Source organism: Penicillium malachiteum, assembly GCF_028827825.1.
Source record: "Penicillium malachiteum strain IBT 17515 chromosome Unknown utg000005l:1.0-9002435.0:326005.0-9005861.0, whole genome shotgun sequence".
In the NCBI taxonomy this organism is placed as follows: Eukaryota; Fungi; Ascomycota; class Eurotiomycetes; order Eurotiales; family Aspergillaceae; genus Penicillium; species Penicillium malachiteum.
The window spans coordinates 3,863,558-3,889,290 of NW_026643099.1; the positions used below are offsets into that span (position 1 = coordinate 3,863,558).

Here is a 25,733-nt window from a genome sequence, read left to right on the forward strand (position 1 = left end):
AATGTCTTCTACCTCTCCAGCTGGTAAGCGCAAACGAAGCGCCTCACATCTCCCTATCCCTCAACCTACCACCGACATTCAACCCTCTTCACGCGACGCGTCCGGCGAAGAAGGCGAAGACTCAACCGGTCCATCCAATGCGCTCCCTAAATCCAAGAAGCATGATGTTACTCCTCACAAACGCGCCCGCAAAAGCTCTGGAGATGACTCGGCTGTGACGAATGGCGTCGCTGATGCCATGAACAAGGAGGATCCCCGGGGAACCCTCGGAGACTACCTTGGCTTCGTCTGATATTGAAAACTTCCCCAGATCTCGTCCTGGTCTGCATATTGAGTTGCCCTCCGATCAGGATTCTATGCCTCCGCCGCAACGTGGTGTCTTGCAGGACCCCGTTGGATATAAGACGAACCCGCCGCCGGTGGGTAGGCCGGTTCGTGTTTATGCGGATGGTGTCTTTGATCTGTTTCATCTTGGGTATGTTACTGGATTGATTGTTTTTTTTGTGCAATGGATTTGGATGGAATTTGAATACTTGGGATTTAAAAGTTTGACGGCATGATGGGAATCAGGGTTTCTCTGATGGTGTTGAAGTTGCTATAGGTGGCCAGATGCTAACAATCTTCCAGTCATATGAGACAGCTTGAACAGGCTAAGAACGCCTTCCCCGATACCTACCTCATTGTTGGAGTCACCGGTGACGAGGAAACACACCTCCGTAAGGGTCTTACTGTCCTGAGCGGTGCCGAGCGAGCCGAGACCATCCGGCACTGCAAGTGGGTGGATGAGGTTATCCCCAACTGTCCCTGGGTAGTGACTCCGGATTTCCTGTCGGAGCACCAGATCGACTATGTTGCCCACGACGATCTACCATACCAGGCTGCGGAGGGTGATGATATTTACGAGCCTATTAAGGCTCAGGGCAAGTTCCTGGTTACCCAGCGAACGGAGGGAGTCAGCACGACTGGCATTATCACTCGGTGAGATCTCAATCAAATCATTACGATCTTACCGTAGTGTCGATTATACTGACAATCGATCTCTACTAGCATCGTCCGTGATTACGATCAATACATCTCCCGCCAATTCAAACGCGGCGCATCCCGCCAGGAACTCAACGTCAGTTGGTTAAAGAAGAACGAGTTGGAAATCAAGCGTCATGTCGTGGAACTCCGCGACAACATCAAAAACAACTGGACCATGACCGGTCAGGAACTTGGTCGCGAACTGCGCCAAATCTGGCAGAACTCTCGACCTAGTTCCCCAGCCCCGAGTACCCGGAACAGCGTGGACTACGGTAGTGCCCGTGGACCTCTTGCTAGTCCGACTGGTGGGGCTAAATCACATCTGTCGAGGGTGGAGGCATTGAACCGTCCCGATAGTCCTATGGGTGGTGCGCGCAATGAAGACTTTGCGACTGGCTACAGCCTAGGATTGATCGGGGGGAGTTCGAGCATGGGTGAGTCTGAGTCCTACTTACGAGATTATGAATCCCTGCTAACTGAGTACAGATGATGCGTAGTCGTCAATCCCTTCAGGAACCTCCTAGCCAGATGCACTCACCCACAGAAGAGGAAGAACCTGGTTCGGAACAGAACGGGTTCGAAGAAGAGCCTCGTGGACGTGTCAAGGCTTAGATATAACTCAAGTGATATATCTATGGATCTGGATCCTATTGCATTTTTCTCATCGCTATCGCTTCTTGCATTCGGTTCATGTCTTATACTTTGATCTTTCCCCAAATTGCTGGCGATGTTTTTTGGTGTTGGGCGTTTTTCTTCTTCCCTAATATTCTGAGCCTTTTGTTCTCTTGGATTCAAAGTCGGTGCACTGTCACTTCAACTTACTGAGTACCTGTGTGGTTGACTGTTCTGGATTATATACACGTTTAGTTCTTTTCGTCCTTTCGGCTATGGCTTGGATTGAGTCGGTTCGAATCTAGATTGGGATAATGCAAAAGCTTGGGTTTGGCTTTAAGTATTGTATAGATTAGATTTTGCTTCGGATGTTGGTTAATGTCAACTGGTTTTGGAAGTCAGACTGGTGGTGCTACATCCATGGATATTATATGATAGTATCAAGTTGTGCACATGTGTTGAGTGAAGTTTCTTTTATTCCAAATAACTGGATAATCTTTCAAAAAATGGATAAACAAAATGACTCGGATTTATCATGAATGACCGTGGGCTCGGGCTCTTTTTAGCTGACGGAGTCTTCCCTGCATTGACCGAGTGCAGCTCCTTCAAGTTCAGCTGGTTTTGCCTTCTCTTGCATCCGATGTCTATATCGAACAATGGAGGGCCGAGTTCTCTTCCTTCTCCTTTCTTAACTGGTCCATCATATGAATGAATACATAATTATGCCTGGGTAGCCCCTGGTTCTTGTTCCTGACTTGTTCCTGTTGGGGATCACGAGCAATTTGCGCCTCTGACTGCGGTGTGTTGATCCCAGATTGACGCTCTTTGCTTTCTTAGGTCTCTTGCACCAGCCCACAATCTGTATTACTCGATGTGGAAAGAATTGACCAGCTGCAACATAAGTTCCGAGTTCGAGGCCGACTCGGAATTTTCTTCTAACGGGCAATAGTTGGGCAGTATCTCGTCCAAAAATGATCCACGCGGTCTTCACGGCAATTATGAACAACTGCGTCCATGTATTTGCCTAATCAATCTGCGCTGATTCAACTGTGTGTGACGAAAATGTAGTAAGTGTATGATCTTGTTCATCGGAGATATAAAATACCTTACTAGTGAGTGCCATGATGGCAGGGTTTCCGACGTAAATCGAGGATGATTTCGACAATCGGTGAGCCCCAACAGATCTCGATTCCATCAATTTCCCCCACAAAGGAATCGGCCGGGATGCCGTTTGGGAAGTCAAACGTCCGTGGCATGATGTCAGTTGGTATGAGAGAGTTGATAGGTATGGAGGATGTTGAAATGGAGGATGTAAAGATTCTAAGTTATAAGATGCACATGTGAGTAACTAAGAAATAAAAACAGGCTGTAAAGCCCGAGGAGAAAGCGCAAAAAGCGATGGTTCAGTTGACTGCTGAGGCAACGCAGCAGGGCAAAGGACATTCTACCTACCTGTATCGGTGCAACCGAATTTCCTATGATGAAGTTAATACTAAGATCTTGGAATTCATCATAGAGGTGGAAACAGGAAAACCATGAGCATGAGGATTGTTTACTCACCCCAATCATGGAGCGCTTTTTCTTGCGCTTCACTGCTTCACTGCTTCACTGCTGACGGAATATATGAATGGAAGCATATTTGTAACACCGCATTTTCCCTGTAGACTGCAAATTTGAGTGTTTCGTTCCCTTAGTTTCCAGTCCACCTTGATTCAAGGCCTGCGCGCATTGCTTAAAACACCCTTTTGCTAGTCATGATTAGCATATTGATAGAAGTATGAATGCTTGGAATGAGGAGCTTACTAAAAGGCAAGCGAGTTGTAAGTCGTATGACATTGATTAGCTTCTACCTGTGGTCAGGATTTTGGTTGATGGTGGTGACCCTGCATAGTGTAAGACGAATCGAAACCATAGCCATGATGGTGATGATTACCGTGTAGACATGTAGACGCGAAAAGTTGGGGGTTGATAAGGAAAGATTGACTGCGATTAGAAGTGTGTAATAGGTGTCAACACCATTGGTCTCAAGGTGCCATGTTTGCGCATAGACTAAGTGTGTGTTGATTTCTAGCTCTTCTCTTAAGCTAAGGTTACCCTACATAGATGAAGTGTACCACCTGGGCATCACTACTATGTAAGTGAACTACCTCTCACATTCACTAGTTTCAACTCTCTTCAGTGCAACACTTGATTTCAATTCCCATAATAAATACCATAGTACATGGCAGTTGACTCTGACAGTTAAAAGAAAAAAGAATACAGGGCTCTGAACTAAGAATCTCTAGTAAGGCTTAGCTCTGCCATGTGCAGTGCAGCTTTGCGACATACACATGCAGTTTCTTCAGAAATCCCTTCAGCCTTTTCCCCTCCAAACGCACGGAATCCTGCTTCCCAATAGTCCCACAGCTCACGTGAAACAATACCTTCCCATTTATACAGAGGAAGGTCTGCTGTTTTGGTGGGCTCCTCGGGTTCCCGGGTCAAGAACTCAAGTTCTGCTTTCTGGAAGATGATCTCTCTGGAATGTTCGATCCACTGTGCGGCTGCACAGATTTGATAGTCCTGAGTCTCCCATTCACGAGTTCTGTACATCTCATGGGATAATCGTTCTTCGAAAGCGTAACGCAGGGCTATTATAGCAAAGCTGATCCATCTTTCTGTGGTGGAATGGGTCAACCAATTTGGCAGGCCCGTAAACCCCGACTGGAGGAGCCGCGCCGAGAGTGCAAAGAAGTTGATTCCTTGCTCGGTCGGGTCAAAGGCGCAAGAGTCGGAAGTCCCTATTGAAGCATTAGTTATGCTGATAATTCTGTCAAATGAGTATAGACTGGTTCTTACCGTCCCACTCATCCCACCAACATACTCCTATGAAAGGCAAATCTGCCCAAATGCGAGCCTTTGCCTACAGTCGGTCCGCTTAGTTAGTTTGATTTGACAAAGACTTGAAGCTAAGACTGACACTCACCGTCTCCCAACCGTTGAATTCCTCTGATGGCAACAATGTCAATTCTCTGATCAAGGAAACCAGTTTCTCCTGTGATGGGTGTTGATAAGGAATTTGCTTGCAAATAATTGTAAAGAAGACCCAGATCTCCCTCAAGTAGCTTTCTGGTTCCTCAACATCCTCCTCACCCCAGGCCTCCCGCTTAATAGGAGTAAGCTCATTTATCTGAAAAGCCGCTTCAGTGAGGGACATATGGCTGGCTGGCTGCAGGAAGTCGTTGATTATAGCGAAATTATTTTGCTCGATGAGCCAGGGGTCATCGTCTTCTTGAGACTTGAGGCGAAAATTAAGCGTTGCAGTCATTTTAGTGGATAAGAGTAATAATCCGAGCAGTGGATGAAGGAAGATTCATTGATTAAATTTGAAGAAAACTCAAGCACTTGAGTGCTTGAAGATTTGCGCCGGTACGTGAATCTATACAGAACTAATAAGAGGAACTGCCTAAGGGTGCGGGCCATGTATCAAATCGCGCGCGCTTCAACTTGAAACACTCACCTGGGCAAGTGCTGCGTTAACATTTGAACATAAGTCGAAGGATTTTAGCCTCTGGTCTATTTAAAAGTATAAGATACATATTGTGTATCTCACCTTACCTTTTATTAATCTTAAATCTGTTCTAAACTGTAATATTGTAGTGTCTTTAGTTTATCAAGCGAATAGCATCAAATTTAGATTGTTAGACTTCTAATCTCGATCTGAGCATGTATGAGTCTTTCCAGGCTGCAATGGGTATCGTCAATATAATCAACCTTGGAATATAAGGAAAAAAAGAACTTCATCCAGGTCCTAGGTATTTCACTCAGCAGTAATCAACCTTGGCCCAGTAACATCACGACTTTCCTCCCTCAAAGCCTCCAACGCACAAGCTAACTTGAAATCCTTTAATCCTAACTCCATCTCCCCCAACTCAACACCCATTTTCGAACACATAATCATCCTCAACTGATCCCTCAAGATCCCCGCATCCCTCACCAACTCCCCTTCAATGACTCCCTTAACCACAGGATCACATCTCGCTGTAACCGCCATCTCAAACGCATCCAATCCCCTCACACTGAGCAACGGTAAAACCCACGCTTCAGTGAGTATCAAGGGAATCCGTTGTCCCGCAACAACAACGACTCCTCCACCCCCTCTGGTCCCAGTAAACCTCCCAAGATCAATACTTAATCCCAGTTCCCGTAATCCAGTCATACCAGAAACCACAGCCCAGAACTCAGTCCATAACGCATCACTATGCGTGTGTGCGTATATTGATCCTTTATGATCTTGTCCTGATAAAGGTTGCCAAACAGGCATCCATTGGACTGATAATCGTCGAATCGTATTAAGTAACACTGGTCCGATCGATGAGGCAAACGCAATAAATGTATATAGATCATCCACGTCAAATGTATTTTGTCGATAAAGTAGATCGATACTTTCAGCATAGATAGCCCGACAACTAAGTAGTAGACCTAGGCTACTAGAACTCAGATTTGATGGAAGTGAGGTATGTGTATGTGGATAAAGTAGATCGGATTGTGCATGTCCTGATCCTGGTGCCGTGGGATTCTGGATTCGCCATCGTGCAGCTGTTGCGGGACAGCAGTTTCGGTGTTGAGTTAAAGAGGTAGAGTGACTGCAGCGAACGTGACGGATTTTGTTCTTTACCGTTACGAGGCGAAGGGTTTCGGCGCCAAAGACGTAGCTCCAGATCATTTGACGAATCTCGGGTGGGAGTTTGGAAAGGAGATTACATTCTGCTTGGGGATGGGCTGGGAGTGAGAGATTTGGTGAAATTGATTCTTGGATTGGTGAACAGATCTTGCGCTCTTGGATTAAAGTGCGGATTGTATCTTGCCATCGTCGACCTGTAGAATAATAGTGGAAGATTGAGTAGGGGTCTCGGACGACCCAGGCGTCAAAGTGGCGCATTTTGACTCGGTGTGGCTGGAGTATAGAGTATAGAGTCAATGCTATCAATGTTCTATTGCATCTTTACTCTGTATGAACTGAATTGCGGGGAATCGATATCCACAAAAGAAAAATGGGGCAGTGGGCTTTTAATACTCCACATTATGAAGTCTTCTTTAATCTCCATAATAAATCCAATCAAAGAACTCGGGCAAACCCGGATTATGCTGCAACGTTATGACGTCGGGAAGACAGATGCGGACATAAGGAGGAGTAAAGTAGGAGGAGAGTACTCCGGATTAGAACTATTACTAGGTAGTAAACTAGTAAATACCACTACTGCACACTACGCGTCAGATAATGATCTGTGCGTTCTTAAACCCAGAGCTTCATTGTTGCTTCAAGCTTACACAGAGAAAGAACTCAATGCATCTCTACTACTACTATACTCGTGTCTCATTGAGCGCCTCCTCATCACCATCCTTGAATTGCGGCTGATCATCCTCCTCCACCACTGAATCCGGCTCCGATCGTCCCTCCTGCAGGAGCGCCACATAAATCGCACAGGCCAGGATGAGCACTGACCCCGCCGCACTCACTGGAGACAGTGTACTCCCCCCACACCACCTTATCATAAAACACCGCAAATACCATCTGCGTATACACCATGCTTGTCGCCCGCGATCCTTGTCCTGCTTTACTCGAGGCAACTTCCCGAGGAGGAACGTAGGATAACCCAGCGGTTAACAGGAACTGGAGTAAGAATCCACAAACACCAAGTCCGGCCAGAAGTGTCCACTCGATCACTGTGGTTGGGACTCGAAATGGGATCCAAGGGGTAATCATCGCTGCCAATGAGATGATTGTTGTCACACTGGAAAAATATGTTACCGATACGAGGGGGTGTGCTCGTTTTCCAATCATTCGGATAGAAGTGTAAGCGCCTGCTGCACCGAGAACTCCAATAAACGCGACGATCGTCGCGAAGATATGTTGAGTGGAGTCACTACCAGGACGAGCTGACTCCTCTCCGGTTTCTGTGTTATCACGAGTACGGAATGGTCGTGCGATCAGTACCACACCCGCTAGTGAAACTAGTGCTGCGAGTTGCTGTCGCTTAGAGAATGTTTCGCCTGGTATTAACAATGAACAGGCATAGCAAGTTAATATCGGTGCGAGGAAGGTCACAACGGTTGCTTCAGCCAGCTCAAGGTATTGAACTGAGTAGTACATCCCGTATACACCCAGAAACCCGCATACAGCGCGAGTAATAAGAAGGCCTAGTACTTCGCTTGTACCGAATGGTGAGGGTACACGTGCGTACCACATGTAAATGTAGCTTGCTAGTGCGGTGATAGACATTCGGGCGAATAGAATCTGTCTGAGTTAGTAAGAATATTGCAGGGATGTGGAATCAGCCGCGATTTCAGTACTAGTGCCAGCACTCGAACGCAACTTGGGCTTTGCTAGATTCTTGCACTGTCACGATACCCGTACAGAGTACAGCACTATCCATCGCACTGACTACCATGAACATTTCAAACCCACCTGAAAAGGATGCATGGAGCTTTGAATCTCCAATAACTGCGTCATAACATTCATAGATGCTCCAAACGCCTGCGCAAGGAGCACTAAGAACATCCCCTTATTCCGTAACCAGAAAACTCGAAGTTTCGCCTGCCATGCATGCCGCGGCCTAGCAGCCTCCGCTACCTCTTCCCATTCACCATCGGCTAAAGGACGCGGCTCGTATTCTACTAGCGATGGTCGCGAAGACACACGCGAGCATTCGTCATCGTGGTAGGGCTCGATCGGCAGGGGTGCGTCCGGGTGGTCGTCGGTTGAATTTGAATCCGGTGGGGCGGATTGAGACATGAAGATTTTTGTAGAACCGAACCCTGGTATGACAGGGTAGGTACTAAGGCGGAATTGATATATAGGATACTTTTGGAATAAAGAAATAACCCTCGAATTGGGGAGGGGTGGAATATAAGGTGAATATGGATTACCTATAAGATCATATCGGTGAGAAGTTCTCATGACAAGTGGATCCTGGATCATCGGTCTGATGATCATTATGACTCTGATCTTATAAATTCAATTTATTCAGCTTTAGGCATCTGTATGTACTTTCAACTCTGTGTTACATTTAGTACATTTTCATTTACATATTCAAGTCGCAAGGCGTGTCGATCTCTACATAAAACGACATACATAGCTGCCTACATAGTAGCCTACAGGTACTCTGTAGAGTCTGGATCAACTCACTGTAATAACAAAAGTACACCAGATGATGGATCTACATAACTAGCAAAATCGTGCATATATACAACACCGTGACTGAATCCTTCAAACAAATGTAAAGGTATCACCCCCCTTCTCTCGCAACATATTCCCCACACGAGATGTTCCCACCACACGTTCCAACTTCATCGCATCCCATTTAGAAAATAACACTCGCACACCTCCCTCCGCAGCTTCAACTAACTCCGCAGGATCAAGTCCTAAGTAACCCACAATCTCACAGTAAAATGTCGGGTTCTCAGGCAACCCATACATAATCACGCGTTTCACTCCGCGGATCTGATACCGGCGGAAATGGTGAGCGCGCTCAGTGTACAGCAAAACCGAGTGTCGTCCATTCATGAAATGGCTTCGCGCCCGAGACATATCTCGTGTCTCGGTGTACTCGGAGATCGCGCTGAACGAAACATTCGTCGTTTGAGCCGAGGTGGCGAAGTGGTTGCGCACGCGCACGAAATCCAGGTACGAGGGGATGAAGATCAGCGTGCCTGCGCTGCCTGCACCGCGTCCTGTGATGTTCTTCACTAGAGTAGATAGTACTGTTGTCGTAAAGTGCTTGAATCGCGCATCCGGGTCTTTCGCGGGTGAGAGACTGTCGACTCGGGAGAAGGTCTGTTTCACTGAAATTGGCAATGGAAGCTCGGTGATAGCTCCGGCGTATACTGGGGTAATCTTGATTCGGCCAGAAGCGTTGCGCATTTGGCTGGAGAAAAGAGAGTTGATCTCGGGTGTGATAAATGAGGAGAGCATGATTGTCTGTCGTACGTAGCGCGCTTGGTCGTCCAGGTACCAGTTGCGTACGCGGCTGAAGTCGCAGCCGTGGGTTTCCTTGGGTTGCAGGTTCAGGTGCTGGAAGATGTAGGACATGTGGTCCCAGTTTTGCATGAGAAGGGCATCGGCGTGGTCCACGATAACCACTTCAATTGATGAGAGGAAGTCATAGTCTCGCTTTTTGGCGCTGTTTGGGGTTAGCAGTGTCCTAGAGTTCATCACTAGTAGGGTGGTAGCACTTACTCAGCCTGGTCCAGAATTGTTCGCAATCCCAGTGGACTAGCCAGAATCACATCTGAGCTGTAGAATTGTGCGAAATACTTCACCGTCTTACGGGTGAATTTCAATCCCAGTCGGAACATATCGTCATTGTTACCGCCGAACAACTCCAGTGCATCCTCGGTCTTGTGGTTCCATCCTTCGTCGGACGCAGAGAATGTATCAGTGAACCGTTTCTTGTTCTCCTGCTGGTCGGCATGGTAGAACTTAGTGATCGAGTTGACAACCCGCACGCAAGCCTGTCGAGTCGGAAGAATATACAGGACCTTGGGTCGGGTAAATCCTTGGTCTCGGCACTCAACATCTGTGTCGGGGTCCTTGGCTAGACGGGCATTGTTCTTGAGGACCTGGTCTCGGGTTTTGATGAGATGGTTGACTGTGTGGAGGGCCATGACGTCGCGCATAGCGTCTGCAGTATCTGTGGAGCGGGCGCCATAGAGAACATCCTGGTAGTCGAATACATATGGTGCGATATTCTGGGCGGAGCTGTGGATGGTTGGGAGGAACTCGGCAGCGCGTGGCTTCAGCTTGTTCTTGATCTGATATTTGTTAGCTTAGAATTCATATCTCATATTAGCAGAGGTCATACCTTAAGATTGGCTGTGGTCTTCATCGCAGGGAGTAGTGAGACCCTATCGCCAGTATCAGGGACTGTGCGCACCAGTCGCATACCATCCACTTCCTTCTTTGCCGAGGCCCATTTGTTGGCATCAACTTGCTTCGCTTGCTTGGTAAGTTCTGTGCCTTCTCCAATGTTGAAGTGCTTCTCAAATGGCCCAGTCGCATCATCATCCTCATCATCCTGGCCCTGTTCATCTTCTTCTTGCTCATCGTCTGATGGCAATTGAGTCTCCAGCGCATCGTCCTCTACTTCTTCTTCCTCCTGCTCTGACTCGTCATCCTCCTCATCGACTGCACCCGGCGCATCTGACTTCTCGTCGGTAATCTTTCTCCGTTTCCGAGCTGGTCCCTTCGAATCCGTATTGGCGTGCAACAATTGAAGCAATTCGTTGTATGGGCGAGCTGTAGATTTCTCCTCCTCTTCATCACTAGAAGACTCATCATCCATCATAGTATCATCTTCAACATTATCCTCCACTGGACTGTTGCTTTCTTCGCCGGAGGATTCATCCGACCTGCACAAGTTAGCTACTTCCTCTAAGCTATGTACCAGGATGATAGACTCACTCAACCTCATGTAATCGCGAAGAGGTAAAACCTCCACGACCGCGACCACGACCACGACCACGACCTGGTCCTCCTCGATTTCCGCGACCTCTTGATCCGCCTCTTCCTCTAAAAGGCATGATGAATTGTAGTTGGTAGTGGTGGTTTACATGTAATTATAATTTTTTTTCTTCAATGTCAAATTCAAGGTCCGTTGCTTATCTTATCTTAGCGCGAAAATTCCCACACACAAAGAATCGGAACCCAACACGACCAAGTAACTCCACTCTGCAAAGGAAAAATTGTCCCTCCGAAGTCTCCAAGATCGTGAGAGTGTGACCCGTATTCAATTTACCCTTTTCCTTCCCCCTCAATTATCCCCCCCATCATGGCCGACTCTTTCCTGCACCTTGCCCGTCCTTTGGGCCCCGTCTCTGTGGGGACCGCTCCCACCACTGCCCCTCTGAACGTGGTGATCCAGCCGCAGGTATGTATCTCCCCAATGATGTTAGGGCCTAACCTCCCACCTGGCGCTAACTGATTTCCCTTCTAGGCTATCTTCTCTATTCTCGACCATTCGCTTCGCCGTAACGCCGATCAGGAACGTGTCATCGGAACACTGCTGGGAACACGATCGGAAGATGGAGGCGAGGTTGAAGTGCGCTCCGCGTTTGCCGTGGGCCACTCCGAGGCTGAGGATCAGGTCGAGGTCGATATGGAATACCACAAGCAGATGCTCGCCCTGCACTTGAAGGCCAACCCGCGCGAGGTTCTCGTCGGTTGGTACGCCACCGCTTCCGAGCTCAACACTTTCTCCGCCTTGATCCAGAACTTCTACAGCGGTCAGGGTGATGGCACATGGCCTCACCCCGCTGTTCACCTTACTGTCTCTACCGAGGCTGGCAAGGACCTCGAGACCCGTGCTTATATCTCCGCCCCCGTTGGTGTCACCGCTGAGCGGGCCGCCGACAGCGCCGCTTTCATTCCTGTTCCCTACGAGCTCCGATACGGCGAGGCCGACAAGAGTGGTCTTGAGGCTATTGCCAATGCGAAGGATTCTGAGGAGCGCTCAACTTCCGTCACTACTGATGTTGAGGCTTTGGAGCGTGCGATTGAGGAGGTCATCGCTATGATTGACCGTGTTTCACGATACGTCGAGTCTGTTATTGATGAGGAGGCTCCTGCTTCTACTGCTATGGGCCAGTTCCTGCTGAATGCTCTTGCCCTTGCTCCTAAGGTTGAGCCCGCTGATATTGAGCGTGACTTGTATGTTACCTTTTCTCCCCCATACTATGTTAATTTTCATACTAACTCGCAATTAGCAACAACCACATCCAGGATGTCCTGGTTGTTTCTTACCTCGCCAACACCATCCGCACACAGATGGAGCTGTCTAACCGACTAGCAACTGCTCAGCTTACCCTGGGCGGCGGCGAGGCCGCTAAGGAGGGTGGTGAAGGCCAGCGCAACAACAACAACAACCAGCGTAAGGGTGGTCGTAATCAACGTCAGGACCGTGCCCCTACCGAGGAGGCCCGCGCATAGACAGTTATGACAGAGAAAAAAAACGATGCATGATATGATTCTCGTGAAGCTACCACTTCGATGTTTCTTATGTCTCGAGTCCTTATGGGTATTTTATATGTTTTCTATTTCCGTTCAATTTTTTTTTCCTTTCGACCTCGGGAGACATTCGAGAGATACAATTCGGTTTTTCTGAGATATACAATCCTCTGCATTCTCTCAGCGTGGCTCTGATAGCCTTGACAAAAGCAATGTGGCGCATTGGTGTGATCTGCTTTGCAGTCAGATCATTTGAGGAGGTCCTGCGTATGCAGGGTGGAGTTGCAGACTATGTTAAGAGGATATCCCATATCCCGGGTATGTCCCGGTTTCACGAAGTCGCATCTTACTTGGGCGCGGCGTTTAGTTATGATGAAATGGACATAAAATGTTAGACCTGAAGTGTTGTAGTAGTACCTTATCAAGGTAGCATGCCCAGGTCAATGAGATTGAGAACAGATATTTATCTGTTCTATATCAATGGACCCTGATATCCACTTAAATTACTCTAGTATACTTAGTAGATCAGGATGATCTTCTTTAGACTCATAATATCAGACTGACTGAACTCGGCCCTTCTAGGTGGAATCGGTTTCAAGGGAACTATATCAATTTTCAAAATACTGGACCAGATGGGTTCTAAGTTCTAACTATACTAAAAATATGGACTGTTCCTGCTGGCTTTTGGGTATGTTCATCAATCTCCATGTACCACTCAACGCACCACAATCCCCTTCATGCTTCCCTCATCCCTCCACTTCTCAATAACATCTATCCAATTCTCAATCCCCCACCCCCAAACACTAGACCGTGCCAAAATCATCCTCTTCTCGGGTGGCACCTTCTCGATATCCCCCTCTAGGTTAAGGTACCCCGGCGTACACCCAGCCATTACACCAAAAGGTGCTGAACGCATTATAACCTGCATCGCCCACTCCTCCGTCGCCTCCACAGACGGCGCAACAGCAAACTTAGCACCCTTAGCCCGGCGATTACATTCAGCCAAAATATATGCAGTGTGCTTGGCGAGTTCGTCCAGGTTGAACCGGTAGTTCCCACTAGTGGATGCTTGTTGTGGCCCGGATAGAAACAAATTTGGGAACTTAGCATCAAGGACCCCGTGTAGTGTTGCTGGACCTTTCACAGCCCATTCCTCACTCAAGGATACCCCGTTCACGCCGATCATAGTCATGTTGGCTTTTTCGGCTGGCGATCCAGAGGGTGGAGCTTGGTATCCTGTTGCGAAAATGATCACATCCACGTTATATTTCCGATCTCCTATTATCAGTCCTTCGGGCTTGATCTCGTCGACTCCTTTGCCGTCGGTATCGATCAGTGTCACGTTGGTCCGATTGAATGCCTGCAAATAGTCGTCGTGAAATGCAGGTCGTTTGCACCAGGTTGGATACCAGGGTTTGAGTTTCTCGGCGATGATGGGATCGTGCACTTGCTGATCCACACGAGCTCGGATACGATTCTGGCGTGGTGTATCCAGTTCGATTAACCGTGCTCTGTATGCTGGAATTTCATCTGGTGTCATTGGTCCATTTGGATGACCCGTCAAACCAAGTAAACCAGGTGCGCGAGTCCATCCATCATTGACCAGGTTAATAGCCGGTTTCTCGGTCTCGTCAAGCACAAGATGACGATGGAAGTTCTTGATCCTCGCTCGCTGCCATCCAGGACCACTCGCAACATGTTGATGGAACCACTCGATATCAGTCTTTCGTTGATCCCGAGTATCAACCGCAGATGGTGTCCGCTGGACAACATATAAATGTTTGCACCACTTCGCAAGAATAGGTACAATCTGCACGGCTGTAGCACCAGTCCCGATAATTGCAACTCTCTTCCCTTTCAACTTATGAAGTGATAGATCCTTCTCCGATCCACCAGTAATTTCATAATCCCACCTCGATGAATGAAACATCTTTCCCTTGAATTCCAGCAACCCCGGAATAAGAGGCAACTTAGGCGAATGAAGTACACCGGACGCGAGAACCACGAAGCTAGCTCGAATCTGCATCTCTGTTCCGCGTTGAACAAGGTCAACAGCCCATTCCTTCTCATCCTCATCCCAGACTATCTTCGTTGCAGTAGTCTGGAACACAGCACTTGATGTTAATCCCCATTTCTGCGCAACGGTCTCTGCGTACGAACGAATCTCAGATCCGTATGCGTATTTGTGGCGTGGGATATATCCTGTTTCTTCGAGGTAGGGTAGATACATGTGACTCTCGATATCACACATCAGTCCTGGATACCGATTCCAGTACCATGTCCCACCGAAGGAACCAGCTGCGTCGATTATGCGAATCTTGGCCGCTGGAATTTTGCTGATTGTAATGATTCGGATCGCGTTTTGGAGTCCGCCCCATCCTGCGCCGATTATGAGAACCGAGGTACGCTTTGAGGGGAATTTGGTCTCTAGGGACCCTGTGTTACCGAGATCTACCCAGGGATCCTTAGAGAATTGAGAGTATGGATTGGAGGAAATTGGCGATGGGGTTGAACTGAGATTGGAGGGCTCGATGTATTGAGCGTTGCCGTCCTTGCGGAGGCGTTTTTTTCTTTCGGCTTCATAGCGCGCTGTTATGTTGAGTAGTTCTTGAAGACTCGGAGTCAACTCTGCTCGTGAGCGACTTGGGTTGGTATTGATGTTCGCCATGGCCAGGTGTGGTCCGTGTGGAACCCGGTATATACTAGCTGACTCGGAGTGTGTGAAGATGGTAAAAGAGGAAACTACAGGTGTCTGCGTTTACTCTTAATTTATAGGTCAGAGATTCAGCAAGTAGTCTACAGAAACCTTACTCTTCACCTGGGCAATTCTACCTACTACACCTTGCACATGTGGCAGTATACCTGCTTAAGAGCGGCCCACCCTAATGATTCTGCCGCAAATATCGACTTCAATGTAAGCAGGCTGTCATAACACATGATTGGAAAATCTCTTATGGCAAATCTCTTGTAAGGCTGATGTAAGTACAATATAGAATTCTAGAAGCTGCCTATATCTAGGGCCACTCTTAGGCAGGCATTCGTATACTGTAATAGGTATGGAACGTCAGAGGGTTGGGCCGCGTTTCAGAAGACGGTGGAAATATTTTGCCGTAACGTCCATAGATTGAAAATTCCAATCTCAAAATTTCCTAACCAACCTACCAACTATAGTTTTTTTTTTGGCCGTGAACCTTTACCACCGGTGAGCCTTTTCAAAACAATGGATTCTGAATCTGCAGGTAAGCTCACGAAATATCTGGCGGAGCATTTTCAATGAACTAATAATATTCCAGCATGGCCCATGGCCGACGAGTCTCTGGCGCAGGAGCTTCTGAATATCCTCCAGCAAGGTACTCATTCGCGACAAGTCAAGAAGGGAGCAAACGAGGGTAAGCTAACTTCATTTCCTGTTTGCTGATCATGGCTGACTCTCCTTATTAGCTACGAAGGCAGTTAATCGTGGCGTTGCCGAGCTCGTCATCATGGCCGGTGATGCTTCTCCCCTTGCTATCGTGATGCATCTCCCCCTCCTCTGCGAAGATAAGAACGTTCCATATGTATTCGTTCCTAGCAAGGTCGCTCTTGGACGTGCATGTGGCGTGAGCCGATCTATTATCGCTGCCAGTATCAATACCAACGAGGCTAGTGATCTGGCTTCCCAAATTCAGGAGCTTAAGCTCAAGGTGGAGAGACTCATGATCTGATATCGTGTCTCGAAAACCCAATGTTTTGAGTTTATGCGCTTGGGACTCTTATCTTCCTGATGGAGGTTGTCTAAGTCTTCGGGGTCTCTTATGTAGTGGCCTAACCACGTCGTGCCTAGCTTGATGCGCTTTTTGCAAATACAATCCATGATGATCTGCGCCCTTAATTGGACTGCGGACCTATTTCAAACATATCACCTTGGTCACAAGTCATTGAATAAGAGTACACATAGTGAATTAACTGACTGAATAGTAATTTCTTCCGTCTATATAGTTAAAATGTGAGTACATATGTAAGTGCTATACCCACCTGGGTATCCATCGGCGGCATGCAGCCTGATTAGATCATCTAATTAGTGCCTCGTTAAGTCTACATAGTCCATGGAACCATTACAAAATGGTTGATACAATAAACCGTTCCAGATGTTCTTATAAAATCACAAATAGACTCTCCAAGTCAGTATGTGTATAGTATGTGCATCAATATCAGATCAAAGGTACAGTCTATCTCAACATCAAATCATCCCATAACCATAAACGTAGCCATCCCAACCACTGCTCCAATTAAAACAACAGTCAAGATCCCAGCTCCTGCCTTATCCGCAGTTGAGACAATGGTCGAACTAGTGTCGGTGGTATTATCCTCATTCTGTCCAGCATTAACATTGCTCGTACTATTTCCACCCGTCGTAGATGTAACAGGCGCAGCATCATTGGATCCATTCATCCACTGTAGCATCTGAACACTGAACACATTGCTAGCGCTGATCTCCTCTTCCATGCCCATCCAACCATCCCATTCTTCGGTGTACCATCGCACGCCACAGGTATTATTGCTATATCCTGTACAGGACTTCGCGGCGCCTGCAGCGGAGGATTGAAGTTTCGCGAGGATCCTGTCGTACAATGATGGGATAAGAAGGGCGGTGTTGGCTAGCCAGGAGACAACAAGTCCCTTGAAGAGGATCTCGTTATCGTTGCAGATCTCGGTGGGCTCACATTCGAAATCTTCCATGATGTAGTTGTTTGCCTCGGTGAAGAATTCACTGAAGAGTGTGTCCATGAGCCCGGTTGTACAATTGAGCCAGTACTCATCTTGGGTCTAATCAGTGTTAGAATTTACCCTGTGGTGTACTCCGTAGATGCCCGGGGGTACTGGTATTACTCACCTGAGCATACAGATATGCACATCCACCCATATAAATCCCATAGTTATAACTCCACTGTGTCGCATCTCCATTGGCGCATTCTTCTTGACCATTTGTGGAATCGGCGATCGTCCATGTCTTATTATTAACCAGTGGAACCGAGCACGACCATTCGTAGCTCTTCTGAGCCCATGTTAAGTATTCCGTGTCGTTGGTGTATCGATATAGTCGTGCTGCAAGTTGAAAGAACCCACCATTGGAAACGGCATTCTTCAAATAATATCCACTCCCCTCATAACTATAGATCTGCCACCGTAGTCCTCCACCACACATCGTTGTATCCCATCGATCCTTCTGTGTATTGAACACGCCCTGTGCGAGTGAAAGCCAAGAGAATCCGGTGGCGCGATCGGGGAATTTGTATTCGACTGCTGTCATTGCTGCGAGGCCCCAGAACATTTGATCATCGTTGCCCTGCAATCATTTCAAGATTAGTTTACTGAATAATCATCATCATGGTTGACACATACCAAGAAACTACTATAGTTGGCTGGCATATAATCTCCATTGGTCCCGCTTTGCCATTGCAAGGCTACACTGAGCTCATCGTTGTAGTAGTCATCGCCCACAAAGTGCCAATAGTTCAGAAGAGCCATCAATAGTGCAGACCCTTCCCACCATTTCGTTGGAAATGCACCTGGAATCCCGCCAGTGTCGTTTCCCGTATAATATGTCATCATCGCATAGGTCGCGATATTGGCGGCATTGCTGATGGAATCTGTAGCCCCTGATTAGTAAAAACAACATGGGAATAGGTACCTAGGTACCTCATCTCCAACCTGAATGGAGGTTGTTACCTTGACTGCTAACATCAAGATCGATAGCCAATGCCCTTTGTCCAAGTCCCAGGATATTCAAGAACAGGCATATTGACCTGAAGATCTGCATGATTTATCCTGGAATGAACGAAGCGGATCGATGCCAAGAGGGGCCAAGAGAGAGGGGATCAAGTTAAAGTGAAGTCGTGGAGCTGCCAAGGCAAAACTTATCCAGACCTGGAAGTTTATGGAGTTTTCCAACGGATATTCATATTCTGGGCAAAAAAAAATATATATAAAAATAAAGAAACCTGGGGGATGATGGGAGAAGAACCCCGCCAGCCCTGGAGCCTGCTCATTCTTGCTCGGCTCACAGGGCCCTGAATGGGATTTGTGATAGACTCTGTACCAAGTGGATCCTGGCGCAGTTTAAGGGTCTTTATGACTGGTGCAACAGGGTCTGAACTCCACTTGTTCTGACCAATATTGAATGTTTTGGATGATTTGATCCAACAGGATAAATTAGTTCTAGGTAAGAGAGTGAGTCCTGTGTTACATTATTAGATGGTTAATGGGGGTTTTAGATGCTATTTCTGTTGGATATGAACAAGTTATGGCCACTGGCATCGTATATTATTATGTCTCATATCCATGGATATTAATAACCTTGGAACTTTTCTTTCAAGTTATGATTGGATTCTCGTATCAGGGCTTGCACATGTGGTGGGTACCTGAACACCCAAATATTGAATTAATTGGTTCATTTATAATAAATCCTCCAATGGTTCCACGTAAAAACGGCATCTCATGGGTACCTGGCCTTGGCCTTTGCTTATGTTGTAAGCTCAATGCTTAGCCCCGGGACTGTGCGGGTAAAAAGTGCGAAGTAGAACTCACGAGTCACAAGCTGTGTTTGCAATTTTAACCGCCAATTCCCGGGGTCCAAGTTCATTAATTAACAGATGTAATATGGGATCAATCTTCTGACCGTGTTCACGGGGTCTTTGTCTAGCTCTGTGAAACTCAATCCTTTATGTATTGAATTTGCCGTAGGCGCTGGTGGCAATGGCTGATATCTCTAGAACGCATGTTTCAGTGGTTCCACATCCAGGTGCACTTTCTCTGTGGTTGGGACATATGAAGTATCTCGCCCTCACCATCTCAGAGTTCCGAGATCTTATCTTTCTGGTGAATCTTTCTTGTTTTAATGCATCCATTTGCATGACATAGAAAATCTCAACATGAAAGGCAGCCTATAAGTTCTCGCGAATGGTTTCGTATTCGTATAATGGAACCTTGGAAGTTTCCGGGGTCCGAGGCCCTTTGTTCGATTTCGACCTGGTTAAAAAGACGTTGCCAAATTCTCACGACTCAAACATCGAGGTGTCTCTCTCTGGCTCATCAGGTTCCTCGAGATTCACGTTTGATGGGTTCAAGTCCTCGATAGCAGCCATTCTGGTCATACTTCAAGTTTTTGCTTGGACTAGCTGAAACTTGAAGTGAGCCTGGAAAAAATTTAGTGACCTATTGAAAAATGAAAGACTGCGTGTTTTTGTTGCTTGACTCACTGAGCATATGGGAAAGGGAAAGTTCGGCGCGCGCGAGAGAGAGGAAATTTGAAAGGTAGAGCTACGTGCAGACCACATGACCCTTAGGGATTTATCTGATATTTTTGTTTGTAGAAACCATTAAGGATGAGGACTTTCGGTAAGATCAAGTCCACGCGGCGGCGAGGACAATGGGACTCCTGAGGGGACGGTATTATACCTATCTTGGTACAATGAGGTAGCCCGTCGCCAAGTTTCAAAGCTAGGTATTCCTCAAGTGCTTGCTGGTGACCAGTGCCTTCTTTCAGAATGAAGATTAGACTGTGACAAGCTAATCCACAAGCTCGAGATTCCAAGGTCCCAACATTGCACTCGTAAGTCATTATCAGCCCCGCTCACTTGAAGCCAGCACCGGGGGATCTTCATTAGATTACTAGTAACCCTGAGGTAGAATTAGTGACCTTTGAATTTGTTCATTTTTGATTGAGAGCTTCGCAGGCAGAGTATCGGTTTCACTTGATTGAGAATCCCAGGAAAATACCAAGATTTAATGCCTTGCCAATCCCAGCCACCTCTGACGCGCTCATGCGCTACCCATGCATAATATTTGAACCAAGCAAATGGAAAATCACTGAATGGCAAACAATTTACTTGTACACATCACCATGAGCAACCCTTGGAAGCCGCCTTATGATCCTAGTTACAAGCGACCTAGGTATTCGTCGCCTCGTTCAACGAGCGCATAATTGGAATCGCCTTGATAGGGCGTTTAGCTGCATAGAATATCAGAAAGACAGGGGATTTATTGGCACAAGACATATACCAAGACTCATATCACATTTCACAATTCATCTGGCTAATAAACCCTGTATCAAGAGACCAGTGCGGGGTTGAGCTACCTTTCGCCCCAGAACACGTTGCTCGGTACCCCGGTCCTGCTGCCTGCATATGCAAGACAACTCAGCGCGGCACGGACCTAGAGGTTCAAGCGCTCGAGTGCTCAATATTGAGGCTGATATGGGAATCTGCGAATACTCTGCTATTCCCCAACTGCAAATATGAAATTGATGGCATCGGTTTACGTGCTTAGGAGAAGACTGCGGAAATATTATAAATAGGGACATAATTGCCCTACTTTAAGTTGTTTTCATTCCCATCGATCTCAATCAACCCTTTTGTCACATTTTGTTCTGATCCAATATGTCTACAACTCAAACAAAAACCCAACCAACACCCGTCTCCATCAAGGTGGAACCCAAGAATGACTTTCTCAATAAAATCATTGACAATTTCAACCAACTCACTCGCGATCCCGACTTCCAGAAAGCATCTGCAACCTATGTACAGGTCAAGGAGCAGCAAGAACAAATCCGACTTCGAGATGAAAAGCTCACAAGGTTGCAAAATGATATGAAAATCATGAAAGAGAAAGAAATAGTTACGATCAGTCAACTGTCCGAAGTGAATCAAACTCTCACCACTCAAAAGGACGCTGCGGACAAAAAAAATGAAGCTCTGCAAAAAGAGGCTACAGAAAGAGAAAAATCCACGAGTGAGATGACCCGACGGATTCAACAGCTTCAGGAACAGGTACAAGCACGACTCTCGGAGAAAGATAAAAAGGAGCTTGAGATGAAAGACATGGAAAAGAAACATTCCGGTTCCCTTGATGATCTTCAAAAGAAGCTCAAAAAGGGAGAGGTCTTGATCGAGGGATTGAACGCTACGAATGCAAATCTTACAACTCTTCTTAATGCTGAAAAGGCGAAGAGTGGCTCTCTTGAGGAAGAGAAGAAGTCTCTCGATCAAACAATGAAATCGACTCAGGGTCAACTTGAAAAATTCAATACCTTTGTTGTAAAATCTCCTCAGGTTGAGGAACAATCAATGTTGGTTTCCCCAGTAGTAATGTGTATGTGCTGCATTTACTGACTTGGTTCCAGCATTAAAAATTTTTCGAACCTCTGGAACTTTGCGGCGAAAGAGCTCTGGGTTGTGCTGCAACAAGATTTGAATTTTGAGAATCTCAGAGTGTGTCATCCCATCCCTTTTCCATACAACTCTCAGTTGACAAGTTGAAACTAACATTCATGCCAGAATGATGACACATCCTGGAAGAAATTCATCTCAGCTACTAATACTGCCACCCGAGATCCCACCCATGGACAGTCCATCCCACTATGTGCCTCGAATTCCGATAGTGCCAAGGGAATGCGCCTGGCTCTGATGTTGTCTATTCTATCCAGAGCGATTGACAAAGAGATCTTCCAACCAAGCTACTTCCCATCTGAGACTGGTCATCTCAGGACAAGCTTAAGCAAACTCGTGGATAGTGATCACAAAAAAGAGCAGTTTTATCGCTCTGTCTTGCTCTCTATTGATCGGGATGGTCAGGAAGCCGAACTCAAATCTAGAGCCAAGACTGTGGTTCATAACGTATCTTACTATCTCTTTGAGCTTCTCTCCACCACACAGTACGGTGAGCTTAAAGAGAGAATTGAGAATATTGTTCAGAGCGCTATCAAGGTCTGGCGTCCTATTCAACATGCTCCGAAAAAATATGAGACAGAATTCGATTCAGATGATTGGAGCCATGAAGACGATGCTTTATTCCAGTTTCCCGTGGGTAATCCGGATCAAATTGGCGCTGAACAGTCGAGTCATCATCTTCTTGTTATCTTCCCAGGACTATACTCCTTTGAGCCTGAGTCCTTCATTTTGGCGCCTGTCATTCCGCTCATGAGCTCGCAGAAATTCTGTGTGGCCGCTACGCAAGAACTGAGGGAAGAAGCCCGGGGACTATCTAGCCCTGTGACTAAACAATCCAAGACCAAAAGAAAGAACTCGATTGCTCAGTCAAATGTGCCAACTTTTTTAGGGAAACACTCCTCCGGAGCTTCCGGCAACTAAGGAAACATCAGCCACGTCGAGTAACGAGGTTCAAGCCCTCTTCGGGGAGTTTCTATGGGTGATATATGCTTATTGATCTGTATGATTGTTGATATTTTGTTTCAAGTTGTCCCTTGAGCTTGAGTTTTGCGTGACTGCGCTTTCTTGTATTACTTATTTGCTGTTGATCAGGGCCAGAATGTTGATAGTATATGAATGGAAGTTGGATATTGAAATTCGTGACTTTTCATGTCAATAAAGACCGAACTACATTGACTGCGCTTTAAGGCTAAATTTGTCTGATGTTAGCTAGGGTTATTGACTTGAATTTTCTAGTCACTTGGATTAAATCTCAATTCCGCTCTTTGTTAACAATAGGCAAGACTCCTGTCCAAGGCTGCCCATGCCCAGGTGCTGAAGGGCTCCAGCCCTGGAGGGCTGAATCGGATATTACTAATCCGGGGCCGAATGGATAAAGTTGCGGGTATCCCCACTACACTACGCCTTCCGTCGACAGTCTCCATGTACTCCGAAGAAGAGCATCGGATTAAGGGGATGAGAAGCCCTGGAGTCGATGCCAGCATCAATGGATTCTACCCGGTGATCGCATTGATAACGTATGGGGATTGATATCTTGACTGGTTATTTTACTGACCATAGCAAAAGATAAGGCCAAGCGGATATTAGTGCCGCTCCTTGCCGCGGTGGAAAAGAGCATAGATAGAGGGTATTGAGTGGCGTTGATAAGAGTACCCCGGTGATCTTGATTCAGTGCCATTCTTAGGTAGATACCTCTGTGTTCTCGTAGTCACTGCACATGTGAGTAGTAAAGAGCCACTACGGTCTTGGACTCGGAGAACATCTTTATATTATGCCGCAATGTTGAGTTGAATGGATCACACGAGCTACATATCATGGGACAAAAAGTAGCAATCCAATTTGTCACCTGGGCACAATGCGACCTCTGGAGTAATTACACTTAAAATAGATTTATCATTTATAGTGCCAGTACCAAGTCTCTGATCAAAATCTTTCTTCCACATGTGAATACTATATAATGCCTAGGTCTCCTTTTTACTCCTGCTAGTCGTATACAGCGGAATACCCCGCGTATGTTATCCGAGGTCCGAGTCTTTTCAACCAGAATTGTATAAGATGAAAGCTGATTTTATGCAGGATATCTTGGATATTCGTATTTCATCTAGCTTGTGATTTAGAATTGGCTTCATTTGGAATCCACGCCCTTGGGAGTAATAAATTGTGTTATTCCGAATACATAAGTTATTCCGATTCCAAGGTTCGGAATAGATTTGGTCAAGTGATCACGACTACTCCGTGCATTCCGAAGTATACCCAGATATAATCGACAATCAAGTCACATATAACAATGTATTAATATATGATAGAAGCATTGAATAGAATTATATTTTTCATTTCGACATTCATAATATAAAAATAAATTAAGAATAAAGAATAAAGAATAAGAATATAACGATATAGACGTGGAAAAGTCATTTGCTCCGGAGTATAGTTGACCAATCACGGGTATCGGCATTCGCCTTACCGACATCAGCATATTTTAATCGACTCCGATCCGCCACTTCATGTTTTTCTCTTTTTTCAACATTTAACATAACCAACAAAACATTCCTTTACCAGGCAATATGTCGTTCTCCAACCTGGTCTCAGATATCGCATTCCGCGATTCCAACGCAGATGAGCGTGGTTCCACGATCTCCCACGCTCAATCCCGCGCCGCTCGTTCCTACGCGAGTACCACTGCGACCAGTGTTAGCATCTCTGGCGATATTTCCAGTCAACTTCATGCTGGATACAGCCACCCGTTGACACGATCATGGCAAGCAGAGAGACAATTAACCAAGGTGAGTCCCTCAACCCCCCCAATTCCAGTGCTTGATTCCTAACATCCCTAGGAAATGCTTATCTACCCCCTCTTCATCACCGACAACCCGGATGAACAAACCCCCATCCCCTCGCTCCCTAATCAATACCGTTTCGGTATCAACCGTCTCGTCCCTTTTCTCTCCCCCCTCATCCGAAAGGGTCTCCGCTCCGTAATCCTCTTCGGAGTCCCCCTTGCACCCAACCGCAAAAGACGCCCTCGGCACAGCAGCAGATGACCCCGCCGGTCCTGTCATCTCCGCAATTCGTCTGCTTCGCGCTCGTTTCCCAAACCTGTACATTAACACCGATGTCTGTCTCTGTGAATACACTTCCCACGGTCACTGCGGTATCCTCCGCGAAGACGGAAGTCTGGATAACGCCCAATCCGTCGACCGCATCTCCGACGTTGCGCTCGCATACGCAGTTGCAGGTGCGCACTGTGTCGCGCCCTCTGATATGAACGATGGTCGTGTCCGCGCTATCAAACTCAAGCTCATTGAAGCCGGTCTTGCGCATCGCGTTCTGCTCATGTCATATAGTGCTAAGTTCAGTGGTTGTCTTTACGGTCCTTTCCGTGATGCCGCGGGCTCTTGTCCTTCTTTTGGTGATAGAAAATGTTACCAACTCCCCCCTGGTGGTCGGGGTCTCGCGAGACGCGCTATTCAGAGAGATATGAATGAAGGTGCTGATATCATTATGGTTAAACCTGCTAGTCAGTATCTCGATATTATTCGTGATGCTAAGGACCTTGCGCAGGATATGCCTGTTGCGGCGTATCAGGTTAGTGGAGAGTTTGCGATGATTCATGCTGGTGCAAAGGCTGGTGTCTTTGATTTGAAGGCTATGGCTTTTGAGAGTACTGAAGGTATTCTCAGAGCTGGAGCTGGAATTGTGGTTACTTACTTTACTCCGGAGTTTCTGGATTGGTTGTAATCTGTTTAAGATTGACTCGCATTTTTTGTACAATTTGCGATTGTTTGATTTTCTGAGCCTGAGGTTCGGATGTTTGAGTCTTGATTGACTTCCCTACATTTCTTCACATTTCATCAGGATCATATTGGCCATTCTGCTCAGACTGGTTACATGATGATACCCCCTACCAG

General features: G+C 46.7%; 11 protein-coding genes across 11 annotated transcripts; 5 read left to right on the forward strand and 6 right to left on the reverse strand.

Moving 5' to 3' along the window:
* Position 1: 1 nt before the first annotated feature.
* Positions 2-1,635, forward strand: N7483_011439 (choline-phosphate cytidylyltransferase; the record flags this gene model as incomplete). The annotated part of the gene is made up of 5 exons (XM_057094866.1): positions 2-286; positions 351-475; positions 628-978; positions 1,048-1,457; positions 1,505-1,635. 5 exons carry the CDS (start codon positions 2-4, stop codon positions 1,633-1,635), a joined length of 1,302 nt encoding a protein of 433 aa, XP_056940837.1.
* Positions 1,636-3,906: 2,271 nt separating this feature from the next.
* Positions 3,907-4,942, reverse strand: N7483_011440 (DUF3632 domain-containing protein; the record flags this gene model as incomplete). Its single annotated transcript, XM_057094867.1, has 3 exons — positions 3,907-4,415; positions 4,474-4,537; positions 4,601-4,942. 3 exons carry the CDS (start codon positions 4,940-4,942, stop codon positions 3,907-3,909), a joined length of 915 nt encoding a protein of 304 aa, XP_056940838.1.
* Positions 4,943-5,434: 492 nt separating this feature from the next.
* Positions 5,435-6,556, reverse strand: N7483_011441 (uncharacterized protein; the record flags this gene model as incomplete). Its single annotated transcript, XM_057094868.1, has 1 exon — positions 5,435-6,556. One exon carries the CDS (start codon positions 6,554-6,556, stop codon positions 5,435-5,437), a length of 1,122 nt encoding a protein of 373 aa, XP_056940839.1.
* A 477-nt stretch (positions 6,557-7,033) lies between these two features.
* N7483_011442 (DMT family transporter) lies at positions 7,034-8,410 on the reverse strand (the record flags this gene model as incomplete). Its single annotated transcript, XM_057094869.1, has 2 exons — positions 7,034-7,912; positions 8,084-8,410. The coding sequence occupies 2 exons, from the start codon at positions 8,408-8,410 to the stop codon at positions 7,034-7,036; spliced, it is 1,206 nt and encodes a 401-aa protein (XP_056940840.1).
* A 474-nt stretch (positions 8,411-8,884) lies between these two features.
* On the reverse strand, positions 8,885-11,196 carry N7483_011443 (UTP25 family protein; the record flags this gene model as incomplete). The annotated part of the gene is made up of 4 exons (XM_057094870.1): positions 8,885-9,797; positions 9,854-10,428; positions 10,479-11,025; positions 11,078-11,196. 4 exons carry the CDS (start codon positions 11,194-11,196, stop codon positions 8,885-8,887), a joined length of 2,154 nt encoding a protein of 717 aa, XP_056940841.1.
* Positions 11,197-11,444: 248 nt separating this feature from the next.
* On the forward strand, positions 11,445-12,601 carry N7483_011444 (eukaryotic translation initiation factor 3 subunit F; the record flags this gene model as incomplete). Its single annotated transcript, XM_057094871.1, has 3 exons — positions 11,445-11,543; positions 11,610-12,322; positions 12,379-12,601. 3 exons carry the CDS (start codon positions 11,445-11,447, stop codon positions 12,599-12,601), a joined length of 1,035 nt encoding a protein of 344 aa, XP_056940842.1.
* A 733-nt stretch (positions 12,602-13,334) lies between these two features.
* Positions 13,335-15,287, reverse strand: N7483_011445 (flavin-containing monooxygenase; the record flags this gene model as incomplete). Its single annotated transcript, XM_057094872.1, has 1 exon — positions 13,335-15,287. One exon carries the CDS (start codon positions 15,285-15,287, stop codon positions 13,335-13,337), a length of 1,953 nt encoding a protein of 650 aa, XP_056940843.1.
* Positions 15,288-15,839: 552 nt separating this feature from the next.
* Positions 15,840-16,323, forward strand: N7483_011446 (uncharacterized protein; the record flags this gene model as incomplete). The annotated part of the gene is made up of 3 exons (XM_057094873.1): positions 15,840-15,858; positions 15,913-16,008; positions 16,061-16,323. The coding sequence occupies 3 exons, from the start codon at positions 15,840-15,842 to the stop codon at positions 16,321-16,323; spliced, it is 378 nt and encodes a 125-aa protein (XP_056940844.1).
* Positions 16,324-16,843: 520 nt separating this feature from the next.
* Positions 16,844-18,419, reverse strand: N7483_011447 (glycoside hydrolase family 76 protein; the record flags this gene model as incomplete). The annotated part of the gene is made up of 4 exons (XM_057094874.1): positions 16,844-17,425; positions 17,493-17,945; positions 18,002-18,258; positions 18,329-18,419. The coding sequence occupies 4 exons, from the start codon at positions 18,417-18,419 to the stop codon at positions 16,844-16,846; spliced, it is 1,383 nt and encodes a 460-aa protein (XP_056940845.1).
* A 2,617-nt stretch (positions 18,420-21,036) lies between these two features.
* On the forward strand, positions 21,037-22,746 carry N7483_011448 (uncharacterized protein; the record flags this gene model as incomplete). Its single annotated transcript, XM_057094875.1, has 3 exons — positions 21,037-21,725; positions 21,780-21,867; positions 21,934-22,746. 3 exons carry the CDS (start codon positions 21,037-21,039, stop codon positions 22,744-22,746), a joined length of 1,590 nt encoding a protein of 529 aa, XP_056940846.1.
* Positions 22,747-24,389: 1,643 nt separating this feature from the next.
* Positions 24,390-25,563, forward strand: N7483_011449 (porphobilinogen synthase HEM2; the record flags this gene model as incomplete). The annotated part of the gene is given in 3 exon segments (XM_057094876.1): positions 24,390-24,608; positions 24,660-24,800; positions 24,817-25,563. 3 exon segments carry the CDS (start codon positions 24,390-24,392, stop codon positions 25,561-25,563), a joined length of 1,107 nt encoding a protein of 368 aa, XP_056940847.1.
* Positions 25,564-25,733: the final 170 nt, after the last annotated feature.